The following is an 18,150-nucleotide window of genomic DNA, read 5'->3' on the forward strand; positions in this document are numbered from 1 at the left end:
GGAAGGAAGGAAGGAAGGAAGGAAGGAAGGAAGGAAGGAAGGAAGGGAAGGAAGGAAGGAAGGAAGGAAGGAAGGAAGGAGGGAGGGAGGGAGGGAGGGAAGGAAGGAAGGAAGGAGGGAGGGAGGGAGGGAGGGAGGGAGGGAGGGAAGGAAGGAAGGAAGGAAGGAAGGGAGGGAGGGATGCTTACAAAGTCATTTACCTGAGGTCACTTGGCTTGCAGCAGAATAGACACAGAACCCAAGAACTTCAAAGTCTTTGCTCTTTCCACCAAACTACAGTCTATGCTCTTCACATAGGGAGCAAGGCCACCCAATTACTGGTTAAAAACATTTTCACTTTTTAAAAATTTAGGATTAGGCTATAACATTAACTTCTAAATATATCAACATACAAATAGTACAACTGCTGTTAGGGGCCATTAATTTTACTAATTGGATATTAGCAGGAATTTCAAAATGCTAACTGAAATGAAAGAATACCAAGATAGCCATGTAATACCACTTTTATAACGCATTTTTAAAATGAAAAGAGTATACTGATGTGTCTGATAAAGTAGATCTTTAATCTTAATGGTGGATACATCCCTATCCCCTGAAAATCCTGAAACTCTCAATGCAGCTATAACATACACTGTTGCTCAGAAAGTGAAGCAATAATTTACACCACAGGAGTGACCACAAACTCAAAGTCAAGCTGCAAAAGCAAAGGCACACTGAGATGGGGCTGCCAGGCTGATGGACTATGTGAACAGGTCCTACATACAGCTCTCCCAAAAACTCTCAATCCAACTGCTGCATGTAAGATTCAAATTCATGTTCTAGTAAAATCATAAATTATTAGTAAATGGAACTCCTCCAGGGTTGTGAATTAAGGGAAGGATAAATGTTAAATCTGGCAATCATACAGTCTAGAATACTAGGAATATAAAAAAAGATTGTAATTAATCCATCCAACCCAATATGCTAGCTATCAGTAATACTAAAAGAAGTTGGTTATATAGAGGAGCTATGCTTTTTTTCCTATGAAAATAAAAATATTCTCTTTAAAAGCTAGCATGGGTCAGGTGTGGTGGCTCATGCCTATAATCCCAGCACTTTGGGAGGCTGAGGCAGGTGGGTGACCTGAGGTCAGGAGTTTGAGACCAGCCTGGACAACATGGTGAAACCCCCATCTTACTAAAAATACAAAAATTAGCCGGGAATAGTGGCAGACACCGGTAAGCTCCACTACTCAGGAAACCGAGGCAGGAGAATTGCTGCAATCCAGAGGGCGGAGGTTGCAGTGAGGCGAGATCACACCATTGCATTCCAGCCCAGGCGACAACAGCAAGACTGTCTCAGGGGAAAACAAAAAGCTAACATCAATGTTTAAATTACGTACATATCTAAACGTGAATTGCAAATCCAGTCATATCGCAAGAAGAAGAATGGGGAGAGGATGATGTAGCTTTAAAAAGTGTACTCAATATTTTAATTTGCTTTTTGATTAAAAAAAAAATTTTAACACAAATTACTGCGATAGTATAAATTGTTTCCCAAAAGATGCAATTGTTATTAAAGGGTAAGGTACTGTAACTCAGCCTTTTTTAAACCTAATGAAGTCTGTTAGAGTAATAGCTGAGAGGCACATCAACTAGTGCAGTTTATATAAAGAGTAGCTATTAAAGGATCTACTATATAGCACTTAACAGTCATAAATAATATTTTAATTATGGCTAAATTATTTAAAATACTCACAGCTGTTAAGAAAAAATATTAACTTTAAAATGTCAACAAGGTTTACTCATTCTGAAGTTCACTGGGAATTAATTTTTTTAAAAATCCTCCCTGAAATTGTTAAGTGTTGACAAATTTGCTATTACAAAGTGTTCAAAAACATTTTTCTAGAGCTGAGCATTGTGGTTCACACCCTGGCTTTGGGAAGCCAACGATGGTGGATCACTTGAGTTCAGGAGTTTGAGACCAGCCTGGGCAACATAGCAAAACCCTGACTCTTAAAAAAAATACAAAAACTTAGCCAGGCATCATGGCATGCATCTGCAGGCCCACCTACTAGGGAGACAGAGGTAGAACGACTGCTTGAGCCCAAGAGGCTGAGGCTGTGGTGAGCCATGATTGTGCCACTGCACTCTCGCCTGGGCAACAGAGTGAGACTCTGTTTCAAAAAAAAAAAATTTGAGTAGCAACTGAAAAATTTTCAGTCAATAATAAAAGTAAAAGATGATACTGTTTGAAAACATAGGTAGCTATAAAGATGACATATCTGCTATATCTTGATATCAGCTGAAGATATGCAAAAAAAGTACTTATTTTATACTCATAACTTTTTTTTCTGGAATTTCATTCAAAAGGAGATCCTCAAATAGTATTTCACAACGATCAGCAACTGTGTTCATTATATCCCTCTTTACTGCCTACAGGGAAAAACACACAAAAACACAGTAAGAATTGAATTTCTTCACATTTACATTATTTACCTAAAAAAACACACAATTTGCTTTCCAGTTCAATCGTGCCCACTAAATAACTGATAGAGCATTCAATTTTTTATTTCCACTTATTTAGCACACTTGTTAACAAATTTATAGTTTAATGGCAAATTTGCCTAGACCATATCTAAAAAATTAAAACCAAATAAATAAAATTTCACATCTAAAAAAATAATTCCAGTGTTCCAAATTAGATACTAATATGTACAACTGTGGAACACTTAATAAACTTGTATAGTCACCATTTTTAAAAAGGCACAAAATAGATATTCAATATATGAAAATCTTGACACCAATTATATGGTACATTTGGACTACACAATAGATTAGGCTGTTATCAGTTAAAATTTAATTAATGATTACAAAATACAAGATTGCAAAAAGGTAAAATTTTAGTTTTTTTAAATAGCTAACACAGTTTCATATACTAGTTATTCCTTTTTGTACCTGCACGGCCTCTTTAACTTTGGGTTTACTGTTGTGGATATAAGCTCGGCATTTCACAGCACCTTTAAGGTTTACAGAACCGCTACATATCTGGACTGTGGCTGTGGATCTGTGGTCTGAATTCAGGAGCTGAAAGACAAAATCTGTTTAAGTTCTAATAACCAATAATGATTAACTATAGGAAATGTTTAAACATAATATTCGCAGTTACATGAAGAGAGAAGAAAGTTTTGACTGAGCCAAACATTTAAAATTATTCTCCATAAATTAAAGGCATTCATATTTGTTTTTACACGTTTTATATTATTTTCCAGGTATTTTGAATGTATACTGAAATTAAGCACAACTACATCTAAATTTTTCTAACATAACTATCTAAAATGGTTCAATATTCACTCAATATATTCCTAAAAATATATTACGTGCAAATTACATCAGTACTGCGATGATTAAAAGATGTATAAAGAAGACAAAATATAGTAGATGTAAGGTGTGCAATACAAATTAACTACAAAAATAACAAATACAAAGTGAGACGTGATAACTATGGTAAAACTATAAGCAATGCACAGACATATATTCACACACTTTCAACTAAAAACTTTCAGAATAAAATTAATGGTATGCTCCAGAGCAAAACTGAAACAAGAGAACTGTGCCTTTATCAGAAAATGACATCAGTGGTCGTAAGGAGTCACCTTCACCTGACAGTCCTTAGACACAATTCCTCTTTAGTCTAAAGAATGCCAGCCCTCTTGTTTTGATTTTCAGGTGTTTAACATACATTTTCAACCTCATTATCTTAGTAAGTGCCAAAACAAGAAAACTATCAAAGTATTTAAAGTATTATACAGGTTGAGCATCCCTAATGTGAAAATCCTGAATACTCCAAGATTCCAAATTTATTGAGCACAAATGTGATGCCCAAAGAAATGCTAATTAGAGTGTATAAGATTTTAGATTTTTGGATAAGAGATGCTCAACCAGTATGTATTCTGCAAATACTACAAAAGCTAAAAAAATCCCAAACCCAAAACACTTCTGGTTCTAAGCATTTCAAATAAGGCACACTCAATCTGTAATAGAGACCTATAATCACAAATGGAAACAAAAATCATGATTTAAGAAAAAAATGGACATGGTAAGGAAGTAATTTCTGTTCTAAGAACACAGAGTATAAGTCACTCAACAACAAAGTCAATTCTGAAGAACAAAAATCAAATCACACAACTTGTGAAAAGTACATTGGGCCCATGTGCTTATGCAATCAGGAATAAACGCAGAAAAATAATGAAGAGTAGAATATTTGAATATGTAGCTACCAAAAGAGCATTATTTGATGTCTAGTGTAATTCAATGTCTATGGTAATGTAATTAGGCCAGACCTAAATCTTCTAGGTGTTGTTAAACGATTTAAACTTTAACATGGTCGAAAATGGCCATACTGCCCAAAGTAATTTACAGATTCAATGCTATTCCCATCAAGCTACCAATGACCTTCTTCACAGAACTGGAAAAAAACACCTTAAACTTCATGTGGAACCAAAAGAGAGCCCGCATAGCCAAGTCAATTCTAAGCAAAAAGAACAAAGCAGGAGGCATCACACTACCGGACTTCAAACTATACTACAAGGCTACAGTAATCAAAACAGCATGGTACTGGTACCAAAACAGAGATATAGACCAAAGGAACAGAACAGAGGCCTCAGAGGAAATACAACATACCCACAACCATCTGATCTTCGACAAACCTGACAAAAACAAGCAATGGGGAAAGGACTCCCTGTTTAATAAATGGTGTTGGGAAAACTGGCTAGCCATGTGCAGAAAGCAGAAACAGGACCCCTTCCTGACACCTTACACCAAAATTAACTCCAGATGGATTAAAGACTTAAACATCAGACCTAACACCATAAAAACCCTAGAAGAAAATCTAGGCAAAACCATTCAAGACATAGGTGTAGGCAAGGACTTCATGACCAAAACACCAAAAGCAATGGCAACAAAAGCCAAAATAGACAAATGGGACCTAATCAAACTCCACAGCTTCTGCATAGCAAAAGAAACAGTAGAGTGAATCGGCAACCAACAGAATGGGAAAAAATTTTTGCAGTCTACCTATCTGACAAGGGGCTGATATCCAGAATTTACGAAGAACTAAAGCAGATCTACAAGAAAAAAACAAACAAGTCCATTCAAGAATGGGCGAAGGATATGAACAGATACTTTACAAAAGAAGACATACAGGAGGCCAACAAACATGAAAAAATGCTCATCATCACTGGTCATCAGAGAAATGCAAATCAAAACCACATTGAGATACCATCTCACACCAGTTAGAATGGCGATCATTAAAAAATCGGGAAACAACAGATGCTGGAGAGGATGTGGAGAAATAGGAACACTTTTACACAGTTGGTGGGAATGTAAATTAATTCAACCATTGTGGAAGACAGTGTGGCGATTCCTCAAGGACCTAAAAATAGAAATCCCATTTGACCCAGCAATCCCATTACTGGGTATATATCCAAAGGATTATAAATCATTCTACTACAAGGACACGTGCACACGAATGTTCATTGCAGCACTGTTTACAATAGCAAAGACCTGGAACCAACCCAAATGCCCAACGATGATAGACTGGATAGGGAAAATGTGGTACATATACACCATGGAATATTACGCAGCCATCAAAAACGATGAGTTCACGTCCTTTGTAGGGACATGGATTAACCTGGAAACCATCATTCTCAGCAATCTGACACAAGAGCAGAAAATCAAACACTGTATATTCTCACTCATAGGCGGGTGTTGAACAATGAGAACACATGGACACAGGGAGGGGAGCACTACACACTGGGGTCCGTTGGGGGGAAATGGGGGAGGGATGGGGGGGTGGGGACGTGGGAAGAGATAGCATGGGGAGAAACGACAGATACAGATGAGGGGACAGAAGACAGCAAACCACACTGCCTTGTGTGTACCTATGCAACAATCTTGCATGTTCTTCACATGTACCCCAAAACCTAAAATGCAATAAAAAAAATAATAAAAATAAATAAATAAATAAATAAATAAAAATAAACTTTAACATGGTCAAGGACTTGTTGATAAAAAATTTGTCACAGACCACACAACTCCAAAAGTCCAGGGTCCATTCAAAAAATGGCTATCGTCAAATCAAGCAGCAGTGTGACAACGCTGATACGATATCTGGAGTAAGCTTCCATTTGATGCATGTAGAGTTCGTCGATGTATCGGTACAGGTGGACGAGGAGTAACAGGCTTCCCCTATCTATTCTATAAAGTTTTATTATAGACAAAACTACTCTATTTTAAAAAAGAATGCCCTCTTTTACATATTTGACATATAATTTATATTTTTAACATATAACACATCTATATATTATTACCTGTAAATACGTGTGTGTATATACATATATCTCTATATATTAGGGCACTGTTATCCAAAATAGACTAGACTATTAAAGACTATACACACACTTATCAAAGAAAAGAAGGTTTTTATGGTTGGTTGGTTGGTTTGGTTTTGTTTGAGGCAGGGTCTCATTCGGTCATCCAGGCTGGAGTGCAGTAGTGCTATCACGGCTCACTATAGCTTCGACCTTCCAGGCTCAAATGATCCTCCCACCTTCGCCTCCTGAGTAGCTGGGACTACAGGTGCACACCATCACATCCAGCTAATTTTTGTAGAGACAGGGTTTCATTTGTTGCTCAGACTCATCTTGAACGCCTGGGCTCAAGCGATCAGCCTGCCTGGGCCTCCAAGAGTGCTGGGATTACACCATGTTTACTCAGGAAAAGTTTTAAAGAGTATAAAGTCTGACTCATTCCTTTTTGGTAGAAATGTAAACCATCTGGGGTCTACAAATGTAAACTCTTTTTGGTTACCTGGACTTAGGAATAATCTGGCTGAAAAACAGCCTTTAGGAACCTAACTGGTTCAGAGGTGAAGGAATTTCTATAATGCTGACATGGTATTTGAAAAAGAGATCCCCATTTCTGTGGTAACTAAATGAAATCTTAGGCAAGTAGTGGCACTTGGGGTAGGTCTTAATGTACAGATAGGATTTCAACAGTTTGGGTGACAGAGAAAAGAGCAATGACATGAAACATGTTCAGGAAGACAGAGTTTTAAAGGCACAGCAAGAATACATCTAGAAAATAAGAACAAAAAGCTACGCTGGGGCTACAAAGAACCCTGAGTTGGAGTTCTGTAACTAGACAGTGCAGAACAGTTAAGAAACTCTGAGCAAGTAGAATAGCATAATCAGTGTCTGGCCATTGGACAAACTCAAAAAACATCTCTTTAAAAAAATAAATAAGTGAATGAATGTAAACTATGATTCAGAAATGATAACCTGAGTGTATAAATAGGATAGAATAGATAAATGGAAAGTATTTCAAAAGACATACCAGCAAAGCTAGAAAGTTTTAGAGAAACAATCACTTTGGACAAGAATGCACAGATGAAGAGAGACCAGTTAACAGTTAATTGTGCTAATTTAGGTAAAATAATACTGTTGTAAGGCTAATGCCAGTAGGACTGTATGGAAAATAAAAGATAAGCTTAACATGACAAATAAAAAATCAATTTCAGACTTAACTGGAAGAAAAGTGGCAGTACGTGCTATTTACTATATATTAGTCACTTCAAAATTTCCAGTTAAGTGATCGGTGAATGACTGACAAAAATATATTAGACTATATAATATTACTATAACAAATTATTTCAAGATATTATCTTCCATTCATCTCTCCATATTCCCACACTCTCTATATATCTCCCAACTACAATTTTATACTATTAATAAAATAATCTTAACTAAATTGTTTAATAAACCAAGAAGTAAGCCTAACTAATGAAGAACACGTAAGTAGAGGAATAGCCAGCCTTAAAACAAAGGACACTTCTAAAATCATGACAAGTAGAAAATCAGAAACTAAAATACCTCTAAGGTATTAAAAAATCTGAGAACTCATGTTGAGTGGATTAGTCCAATAACAATTTACTAATGTTCTATTTTTTTTATTTTAATTTTTTTGAGACGGAGTTTCGCCCTTGTTACCCAGGCTGGAGTGCGATGGCACGATCTCGGCTCACCTCAACCTCCGCCTCCTAGGTTCAGGCAATTCTCCTGCCTCAGCCTCCTGAGTAGCTGGGATTACAGGCACGCACCACCATGCCCAGCTAGTTTTTTGTATTTTTGGTAGAGACGGGGTTTCACCATGTTGACCAGGATGGTCTCGATCTCTTGACCTCGTGATCCACCCGCCTCGGCCTCCCAAAGTGCTGGGATTACAAGCGTGAGCCACTGCGCCTGGCCCTTTTTTTATTTTTTTTTGAGACAGAGTCTTGCTCTGTTGCCAGGCTGGAGTACATGGCGTGATCTCAGCTCACTGCAACCGGCACCTCCCAGGTTCAAGCGATTCTTCTGCCTCAGCCTCCCGAATGGGTGGGACTACAGGTATGCACTACCATGCCCAGCTAATTTTTGGTAGTTTTAGTAGAGATGGGGTTTCACCATGTTGGCCAGGATGGTCTCAATCATATTGACCTCGTGATCCACCTACTTCAGCCTCCCAAAGTGCTGGGATTATAGGCGTGAGCCACCGTGCTCGGCTGTAATATACTAACACTCTATTGTTAAACACAAAAAAAGAACTAAAATATCCTCAAATGCCAAATTGCTTTTAATTCTATTCTATTCAGTTCAAAAAAATCCAAGTCTTGAAGTATTTCTGTTTCAAAATCCAGTATAATGTTGAAATTAAGTTTCTTACAAACAGGCATGTGCTATTTTATACCCTGTTCTTTAGGGTAATTTCAAGAAGGATTAAAATCAATGGCCTGTATATTTTTAGGAGTAATTCATAGCTTTAACTGTTTATTCCTCAAGATATTCAACTTTTACATTTTCGAAAAGATACGTATATTAAAGCAACCATACAGAAATATAAAACTTGCTAATTAATACTTGGTGATTTTTATCAAATTAGGAGGCATAAATCTAATAAATCTACTCAAATTAAGCATGTGACAACTCTTTGCACCTCTGTGCACACATCTTTTACTTCCAATTTGTTAAAACTGCAACTTTAAAAGCCACAACCCAAAATATTTACAAACATGCATATACATGTATGTATGTATATGTACATGTTTTTTTAAAACCATTTACTTGATGTTAAAATTTTAATGTACTTGAGACAAAAAACCCAAACAAGTTTTATTAAAATGGCATTTCTTGGGAATAACCTTCCTATATCTAGATATTTTATACAATCTCTTATAGAATAAGAATAAAATAAAAGAATAAAATTCTTTTATTCTCTAATGAGAAACATAAAAACAGAAACAGTTTATTACGGTCATTTTAATAATCATTTTAAATAAGTGGTATTATAAAATATTTACCAACTGCGTTAGCACTCTGACATCAAAAGAATGACCAGTTGCTTGAGTATTTCCTCTGGAAGATTTTTTCTGAAAAAACACAAAAGTTAAAAAGTCAAATTGTTAAGACTATGGAACGTAAAACACAACTTAGAAACTATTGCAGATACACTACGTAACTTAGAAAAAAACAAGTCTTTTAATCATTTTAAGTTAGCTTTTTATATAGATATTACTTTATATACTCTGCATCAATCAAAGTGCACTCCTTAAAACAATTAATTCTGTACTTTTACTCCTCTAAAGCGACCACTGGCAAACCATTGCCTGTGGACAAATACCCGCACTGCCACCTGTCCTTGTAAGTCAAGTTGTACTGATATGCAACCAGGATCATTCACTTACGTATCTCCCGTAGTTTCTTTCATGCTACACAGTAGAGATGAAAATACAGCCTGTGAAATCTAAATATGTAGTATTTTTCTCTTCACACACAGTTTGCTTATCCCTGCTCTAATAAGGGAGAGATCCCAAAAGTTCCTCTTCCTTCGGGTCACAGCTATTTTAGAAGCCTCTATAGACCTCTCCTATAAAATGGCCATAGCTGTTGAACTGTCATCAGGGCAGAATGACGTGTGGTCTTTGGTCGCAAGTGAGCAGTTTGCAATTTGAAAATCAGATGGAAATCAGATGACACTCCCGTAACGTTTCAGGATTCGACTGTCATTTTTCCTTGGACTTAGTTTATTTTTTAACTTTTAAGTTCATGAGTACATGTGCAGGTTTGTTATATAGGTGAACTTGTGTCTCGGGGGTCTGACGTACAGATTATTTCATGACCCAGGTATTAAACCTAGTACCCATTAGTTATTTTCCTCATCCTCTCCCTCTCCCACCCACTACCTTCCGACAGGCTCTAGTGTGTGTTGTCCCCTCTGTGTGTCCACGTGTTTTCATCATTTAGCTCTCACTTACAAGTCAAAATGTATGGTATTTAGTTTTCTGTTCCTGTGTTAGTTTTCTTTTTTTTTGGAGATAGAGTCTCACTCTGTTGCCCAAGGCTGGAGTGCAGTGGCACAATCTTGGCTCAATGCAACCTCCACCTCCCAAGTTCAAGCAATTCTTCTGGCTCAGCCTCCGAGTAGCTGCGATTACAGGCAACTGCCACCAAATCCAGCTAACTTTTATATTTTTAGTAGAGATGGGGTTCCACCATGTTCACCAGGCTGGTCTTAAACTCCTGACCTCAAGTGATCTGCACACCTTAGCCCCTCAAAGTGCTGGGACTACAGGTATGAGCTACCATGGTTGGCCCCTGAATTAATTTTCTAAGGATAATGGCCTCCAACTCCATCCATGTACCTGCAAAGGGCATAATCTCGTTCTTTTTCATGGCTGCATAGTATTCCATGGTGTATATGTACCACATTTTCATTATCCAGTCTATCATTGACGGGCATTTAGGCTGATTCCATGTCTTTGTTATTGTGAATAGTGCCACAATGAACATAATGCATGCATGTATCTTTACAATAAAACAATTTATATTCCTTTGGGTATATACCCAAGAATGGGGCTGCTGGGTCAAATGGTATCTCTGTTTTTAGGTCTTTGAGGATTCACTGCCTTTCACAATGGCTGAACTTACTTACACTCCCACCAACAGTGTGTAAGCATTCCTTTTCCCCTGTAGCCTTGCCAGCATGTTATTTTTTGACTTTTTAGTAACAGCCAATCTGACTGGTATGAGATAGTATCTCACGGTGGTTTTCATTTGCATTTATCTGATGATCAGTAATGCTGAGCTTTTTTTCATATGATTCTTGGCTGCATGCATGTCTTCTTTTGAAGAGCGTCTGTTCATGTCCCCTGTCTACTTTTTAATAGGGTTGTTTTTCTAAGAAAAACATTTGCCCTTTACTTTAAAAGAAATTAGAAATGAGTAGATGAAATCAGTTTTCTTATAGGCAAGGATTGAAGATTAATCATCTTTAATAACAATTTCATAAGATGATTTTCTCTTAACTCACCTGTCCTTCTAATAGGTCACAATCTTCATCTTTAACTTGTCCATTAATCAAATAAACACCATTTTCTATTTGCTTGGCCCAGCGTGTAAGTCCATTCTTAACAGAAACACAACATGAAAATCTTTTAGATATAATGTCATCTCAATTAAACTTCCTAGACTCTACTTTTTTTTCCACCTTACAAACTGAAATATTGAAATCCATAAGTCTTATTAATGCAGCATTTAAATCTAGTTTCACAAATTAAAAAAAAAAGTACACCCCCCAATTCTTGGTACCTTATGATATTTAATAACATAGTTTTTTTCCAATCTTTATCCCAGAATAACATTTATGCCATAGACTTGGGAGTTTAAGTACATGACCACTCAAATAAAATTTAGTGCCCATTACCCCGGGGGAAAAAGAAAAAAGGGAGAAAAAAGCCTCAAATAATGTAAAAGCACAAATAATTTTTAAAAAGCTCCATTTCACATCTTCAATGTGAAAAATGGAAGAAAAATGAGATAAAAATTTTAAAATGGTATAGAAATACCAAAAAGAACTGGAAAAAGGAAGACAAAAACAGTGAGTACCAGCCGGACGCGGTGGCTCAAGCCTGTAATCCCAGCACTTTGGGAGGCCGAGGCGGGTGGATCATGAGGTCAAGAGATCGAGACCATCCTGGTCAACATGGTGAAACCCCATCTCTACTAAAAATAAAAAAAATTAGCTGGGCGTGGTGATGCGCGCCTGTAATCCCAGCTACTCAGGAGGCTGAGGCAGGAGAATTGCCTGAACCCAGGAGGCGGAGGTTGCGGTGAGCCGAGATCGCGCCATTGCACTCGAGCCTGGGTAACAAGAGCAAAACTCCGTCTCAAAAAAAAAAAAACAAAACAAAACAAAACAAAACAAAAACAGTGAGTACCAAGAGAAAGCTAAACATCCAAACAGTATAGCTTCTCACGTTAATTACATTTTATGTATGTTAATTAATGAATATTTATTATGTGCCTTAATAGGCACACAATGAATACTGGTGTATTTAGTTTAATGACAAAATAGGCACATAATAATATTTAATAGGCATGTAATAAATACTAGTGTATTTAGTTTAATAACTAAATTTACTTTATTTATTAATAAACTAAAGCACTCTAGCCTGGGCAACAGAATGAGTCCCTGTTACACACAAGAAAGTTTTCCTTACCTGTAATAAAATTAATCATATTTCAAACCATAATAACTAGATTTAGTTATTAAACTAAATACACTAGTATTATGACGCTGTTCCACTTCTAACAATTTCTAAGTTGGCTGGAGTAGTAAGTTTCTTACTCATATAACAACATTATTATAAACAGAATGTAATTTGTGAAGACTGTAAAATGAATGACACATGAAAGCAGAATAAAAGCAGATTGTTCACCAGCAACCACTGAAGCAAATTCATTTTACCCTGATACCTTTGTATTTTTCTCCAGAGTATAGCTGACAGAAGTAGCAGAAAGTGGGATGTGAATATTAATGTGAACTGTACACTCTAAAGAAAGCCATGAGGATGACAATCCATTTTGATACTTCCAATCTGCCGGTCTTGCTGAACTCTAGCAGTGGAGAAGGGAGAAAAATAACTATGACGTGGTCTAGGTAAAATAGATGGATCAACAAAACATCATTAAGTATATGACCTAAGTAGCTCATACAAGCGGGTATCTAACATATATGGCTAAACCCTTAATCAAAAGATTATAGGTTGAACTAAATACAAAATAAAGCCTGTGTTAAGTTCAGTACTCTTAAATACATCCTTGGCAATACTTCTCCTCACAGTGGTAGGCAGAAAAAGAATCAGAAATGTCCATATTTAGAATTCTGAAAGGTCCTTTGATTCTCCAGTTTCAACAGTATCAATACTGAAGATTCTGATGTGAAGCAAATATGAAGCAAATAATCACTGAGCAACTCGTAGGTGACAAGCATTCTCCTTTCTGTCCCATCCTTGCTAATGACACTGTGAAGCTACTTTTTCACAAAGCTTTTAGAAGCGTTAGCAAAATGCTAGTCTGGGTTTTGCTGAACACATGTAGCTTGTTTAGTAGGCATTGCAGCTACCAAAAATCTTCAGTCACTTCTACTACCAGCCTCTCAAATATAAAACTAAATACACAAACAAGGTAGGAGAGGATTAACAAAGATATTTTAACAATTTTTTTAAAAGTTGGCTGGGCACAGTGGCTCAAGTTTGTAATCCCAGCACTTTGGGAGGCCAAGGCAGGCAGACCACTTAAGCCCAGACATTAAAGACAAGCATGAGTAATATGGTGAAATCCTGTTTCTACCAAAAACAAAATAAAAATAATTAGCTGGGTGCAGTGGTGCACATCTGTAGTCTTAGCTGCTTAGGAGGCTGAGGTGGGAGCATCCCTCAAGCCCAAGAAGTGGAAGCTGCAGTGAGCCATGACCGCATCGCTGCACTCTAGCCTGGGCAACACAGTGAGACCCTGTCACACACAAAAAAGTTGTCCTTACCTGTAATACAATTCATCATATTTAAAACTACAAAAATTACACTTGGTTATACACATCAATAGGAAGTGATGGCAATGGAAATTATTAAAACTAAATATAAAGCTGAATTTTGACTGAAAATACTTTGTGACCCAGAAAAATCTTTAAAGAATAAATTTCTTACCTTTGGATCACGGATATCATAACTTCGACAAAATATTCTTTACTAATTAAGGACGAAATAACCAAAAAAGACATTATTGATAACTGAAAGAATATAAACCATCAAAAAATAAACTAAAAAATACATGCATCCAAAAGTTCTTACAAAATCCTAACACTTCATATAGAGACAGGCAGATACATGCATATATGTCTGTGTATACGTACATTCATACATATAAATTGCTGTTACTATAGTACTTCAGTGCTTGAAAATCATTTCCTACCTTTTAGAAATCCCGCTAATTGCAATCCATAGAATGAAAGCATCTGAAAAATTCTGCTCAAGTACATCTCTCCACAACAAAAAGGAGCACTGTTTTATGTGAGGTCAAGCCTGAGACTATTTATTGGATGAAAGGGTTCATATATGAAACTTTGTGGTTAAACACTAAAGATGTGGGGCAGGGAGAGAGGTGCCCTGCTTCTGCTGAAATGGCCCCTTTAAAAATTCTGTCTTTGGAAGTCCATGGATTGTGTCCTTCCTTTGGTGACGCTGATCATTGCTTGGGAGGTACCCTTGCCCTGGCAAGGTGCAGACAAGAGACACTAAGCAGGCCCTGGAACTGGCTTTTAGTGTCATTTCATCTTGGCCAAGGACATAAGAATTTCTTGGATGTCCTATACCGTTCAGCTCTGTGACCTGTGCTTTGAATTGTACATCATTATCTATAGAAATTGGAGGTGAAAACTTTACCATAATAAAAACGTTACTTTACCTAAGCCATCGGTTAGGCATTGATCTCTCTAGGGAACCTACTGTGCTTGGATGTACAGGGGCAGACAGCTGGTAAAAAATTCAGAATCCTGAGCCTTTAATATTTCAGATCTCAAACTTTTTATGACCTGACCCTGGGACATGATTAACAACCATTATTGCTATTATTATTATTGGTAGCTCTAATTCCATGTTATTTACAGAAAAATTTTACAAAACTATGCCTATTTTTTAGATAATGATTTAAATAAATAGTGAAAAAACCTTGCAGGAACACTATTTTGGTACTTTGTGCTTTTAAACCATAAACAACTGAATAAAAGATACTTTTTTGTAGAAGCACAAATGTGAAGTGTCACTCGTTCTGAGACCTCCTCCTCTGTGAAATTCCACAATCTCTTTCTATTTATAGACTTTTCCACAGCAAACATTAGCTGAAAAAGAGAAAAACACGTATCAACTGAATACAAAATGAAAAACAAAAGTGAGTGTTGAAATAGGTCATTATATGTCCCCTACTCTCATCTAGCTTTACAATTTCACAGCTGGGACTACAGGCGTGTGCCACCAACAATTCTCCTTTTCTTCAAATTAAAGACTGGAACTAATTATTAACCTTTTTGAATTCCCTTTTTTAGGAATTTATAAAAAATTGGGTTTCAATAGAAAAATGTAATTCACTGTCATTGGTTACTAACTGTACATGAAAAATTAATTTGGAGCAAGTAGACTTTACATAAACTACAGAATAGAGACTTTATTTTAATTAAAGTGAGAAATGACAAGTGATTTTAATGAAAAATCAAGCATGTCACACATTTAGCATTTCTTATTTAAATATCACAAAAGACTTAAGGCAATATATAAAGACAGATAAAATATAGTAAGAGCATATATTAAAAGTTAAATAAGTAGAATAGTGACATAAATTTGTGTCAGAAATGAGAATTGTAAAAATGCATATAAAAATGCATATAAGGGGTGATAATATATTTGGCTCATAATATATTTGGCTCTAAGCTTTCTAATAATAATATGCAGAGATGACTCTAACCTGTAACCTAATTGACATGGTCTATAAGCTGAAAACAAACAATAATCAGAAGAGGCACAACTTTCTTCATAATATAAAAAGAATGTCTTCCAGAAACACAATATTAATGTAATACAATGAATAAAGTTCTTCACAATAATGGGTGACACTGACAAGTTTTATGAGGCTGATTCTTACAGTGTTTGCCAATGTAAGCCGATGGAAACAGAGAACCGAAACTCAGTAATTTCAGAGATAAAGCATTTCTAAAGTTTTATATGCTTCTTAGGAACAAAAAAACATAAAAGCAAAAGGAAAGTGGATCTTGCTATATCTCTCTAGCACCGGGCCCACATTCACCCAGCTCAAGTCAGCACCAGCCACAAAAGGGTGCACTATCAATGCTGGTAATTAATTAAATACGCATAGGTTTAGGTTATGCCAAAAGGAATGAACAAAATGCCAAAAGGAATGAACAATTGTGAAAGAGGCAAATTTATTTAAGATGGAAAAATCGGCAAACGGTTAAACTATTTAATAGGGAGGAAAATATCTCCATTTTCTTCCCTTAGGTGCAAACATCAAAGTCTTGAGACTGGGACATCTGACAGGACAGGTTACAAGACTGAAAAAATCTGTAACATCTGAAGTTCTCAGCTGCACACTTTTTTTTTTTTAACCTAAGAAACGTTTCTTCCTGAGATACTTTGGGGTTTTATACTTCTCAAGATTATAAGGTCCTCTCTCTCGGGGTATGAAATACACTTCAAAAAGTTCACATGGATCATGAATGCTAAAAGAGATGATAGCTGGCCACACAGAGTTTACCTTAGGGTTGGGTTTAAGGGAAAACAGCTTGTGGACCTTCATATTTTAGATTATGTTACCCAAATCTCTAGTGCAGTAATTAAGCCAAAAACACAAGAGATTCCTGATAGATACTGTGTCCAGGAATAATCTGATTGTTTCTTTATGTTTTACTCTTAAGATCCTGAGAGAATTGAAAAGAAGGCAAAGAATTACAGTACCTATTGTAACGATCACTAGGTACTACATGGAAGTTGTGGCAAAATACTGCTATTGCACAAGAAAAATGGTTAAAGCATTCTAACTTGTTTCCTAATCGTCAGAAATCATCTCTAAAATAAAGACTATTTTAAAACATGTAGTTTTGATTAAAAATATAAACATTTATTACACTCAAGATATCCAAGCAATTGAGTGAAAAAAGCTCTTTCAATGTAACCCCAGCAAAATGAATTATGGAAAATGGATCTTAATATGCTTAGAATAATAATATACTCATAATCAATAAAAATAACATATAACTCTAATTTTATTAAGAATTTTTTATATTTCACACTTACTCTACGCAGGGCATTTTGAAAATCATTTGCCAGTTCTAAAGTAGTAATAATAAATACTCCAAGAACTAAAAGTCCTCCTGGTAGCATTCTGGATACCTAAATATAGAAATAAAGTATTAGCTAACAGAAGCATTTGGCATTACATGCAATCCTTTCTGTTTGAGAAACTAAGTGTCTTCTTAGAGTGTCCTTAGCTTTTCACCTTAAAGCTACTTTATAAATAAAACTATCTGATAACAACATCCTTTAGCTACATCAATAAATAAACCCCTTTCTCAGGAGATCAAAGACTTAAAATATTTTTTTTCAGCGGCCTCTCACCATCAGCTAAATGTCTCACCTCTTATGGATCCTTCAAAGGCAGCTTGAGGAAGCTGCCTTCGATCTCTGAACCTCACAGGGCTTCAGTGTAGTTCTCCCATGGACTTTATCACATAGCCTTATATTATCTGTGAACCCTACCAATTGGTCAGGGAGCTCCTTAAGGAAACAACAAGTAATTCTACCTTTGTATCCCTATTTTTAGCAGCATACTAGATCTGAAATTTGAACAGAGGGAGTCTGACTTGAAAATCCGTTACTTCCTATTGCATAGATCTACCTCAAATTTTTAAATCCATTTACTGGCACTGGGCATTTATGTTACATCTAATTTTACCTTAAAATAATATTGATTAAAAATCCTAGTGCATCTTTCTGCATTCATGGGATTATCTGTTTAGGACAAATCCTTTAAGATCGACAACTAGGTTAAGAAGTTATACATACTTAGCTTTTTGATACATATTACCATGATATCTCCATATCTGTATTTCCCTTCACATGATTGTGGCCAGTTCTTAATGCCACATGGGTATTTTTCTACCATCTATACTCAGAAATTAGAGTGCTTCGGTCAGCTTTCATTTACTTAATGTATACGCAATCAATCGAGAG

At 36.1% G+C, this 18,150-nt stretch overlaps 1 protein-coding gene across 5 annotated transcripts in view; it reads right to left on the reverse strand.

Annotated features, from left to right (window-relative positions):
• ODR4 (odr-4 GPCR localization factor homolog) overlaps positions 1–18,150 on the reverse strand; it is a 48,529-nt gene that overhangs the window by 19,151 nt on the left and 11,228 nt on the right. For all 5 annotated transcript variants that reach the window (XM_010336016.3, XM_010336014.3, XM_010336017.3 and 2 more), the window contains 8 exons: positions 17,215–17,310; positions 15,142–15,248; positions 14,059–14,095; positions 12,830–12,970; positions 11,385–11,480; positions 9,376–9,444; positions 2,937–3,065; positions 2,324–2,414 (listed from right to left, as the gene is read on the reverse strand). In XM_010336016.3, coding sequence (XP_010334318.3) covers positions 2,324–2,414; positions 2,937–3,065; positions 9,376–9,444; positions 11,385–11,480; positions 12,830–12,970; positions 14,059–14,095; positions 15,142–15,248; positions 17,215–17,310 — 766 coding nt within the window. The remainder of the gene's footprint in view (positions 1–2,323; positions 2,415–2,936; positions 3,066–9,375; positions 9,445–11,384; positions 11,481–12,829; positions 12,971–14,058; positions 14,096–15,141; positions 15,249–17,214; positions 17,311–18,150) is intronic.

This window comes from Saimiri boliviensis, chromosome 19 (assembly GCF_048565385.1).
Source record: "Saimiri boliviensis isolate mSaiBol1 chromosome 19, mSaiBol1.pri, whole genome shotgun sequence".
Lineage (NCBI taxonomy): Eukaryota > Metazoa > Chordata > Mammalia > Primates > Cebidae > Saimiri > Saimiri boliviensis.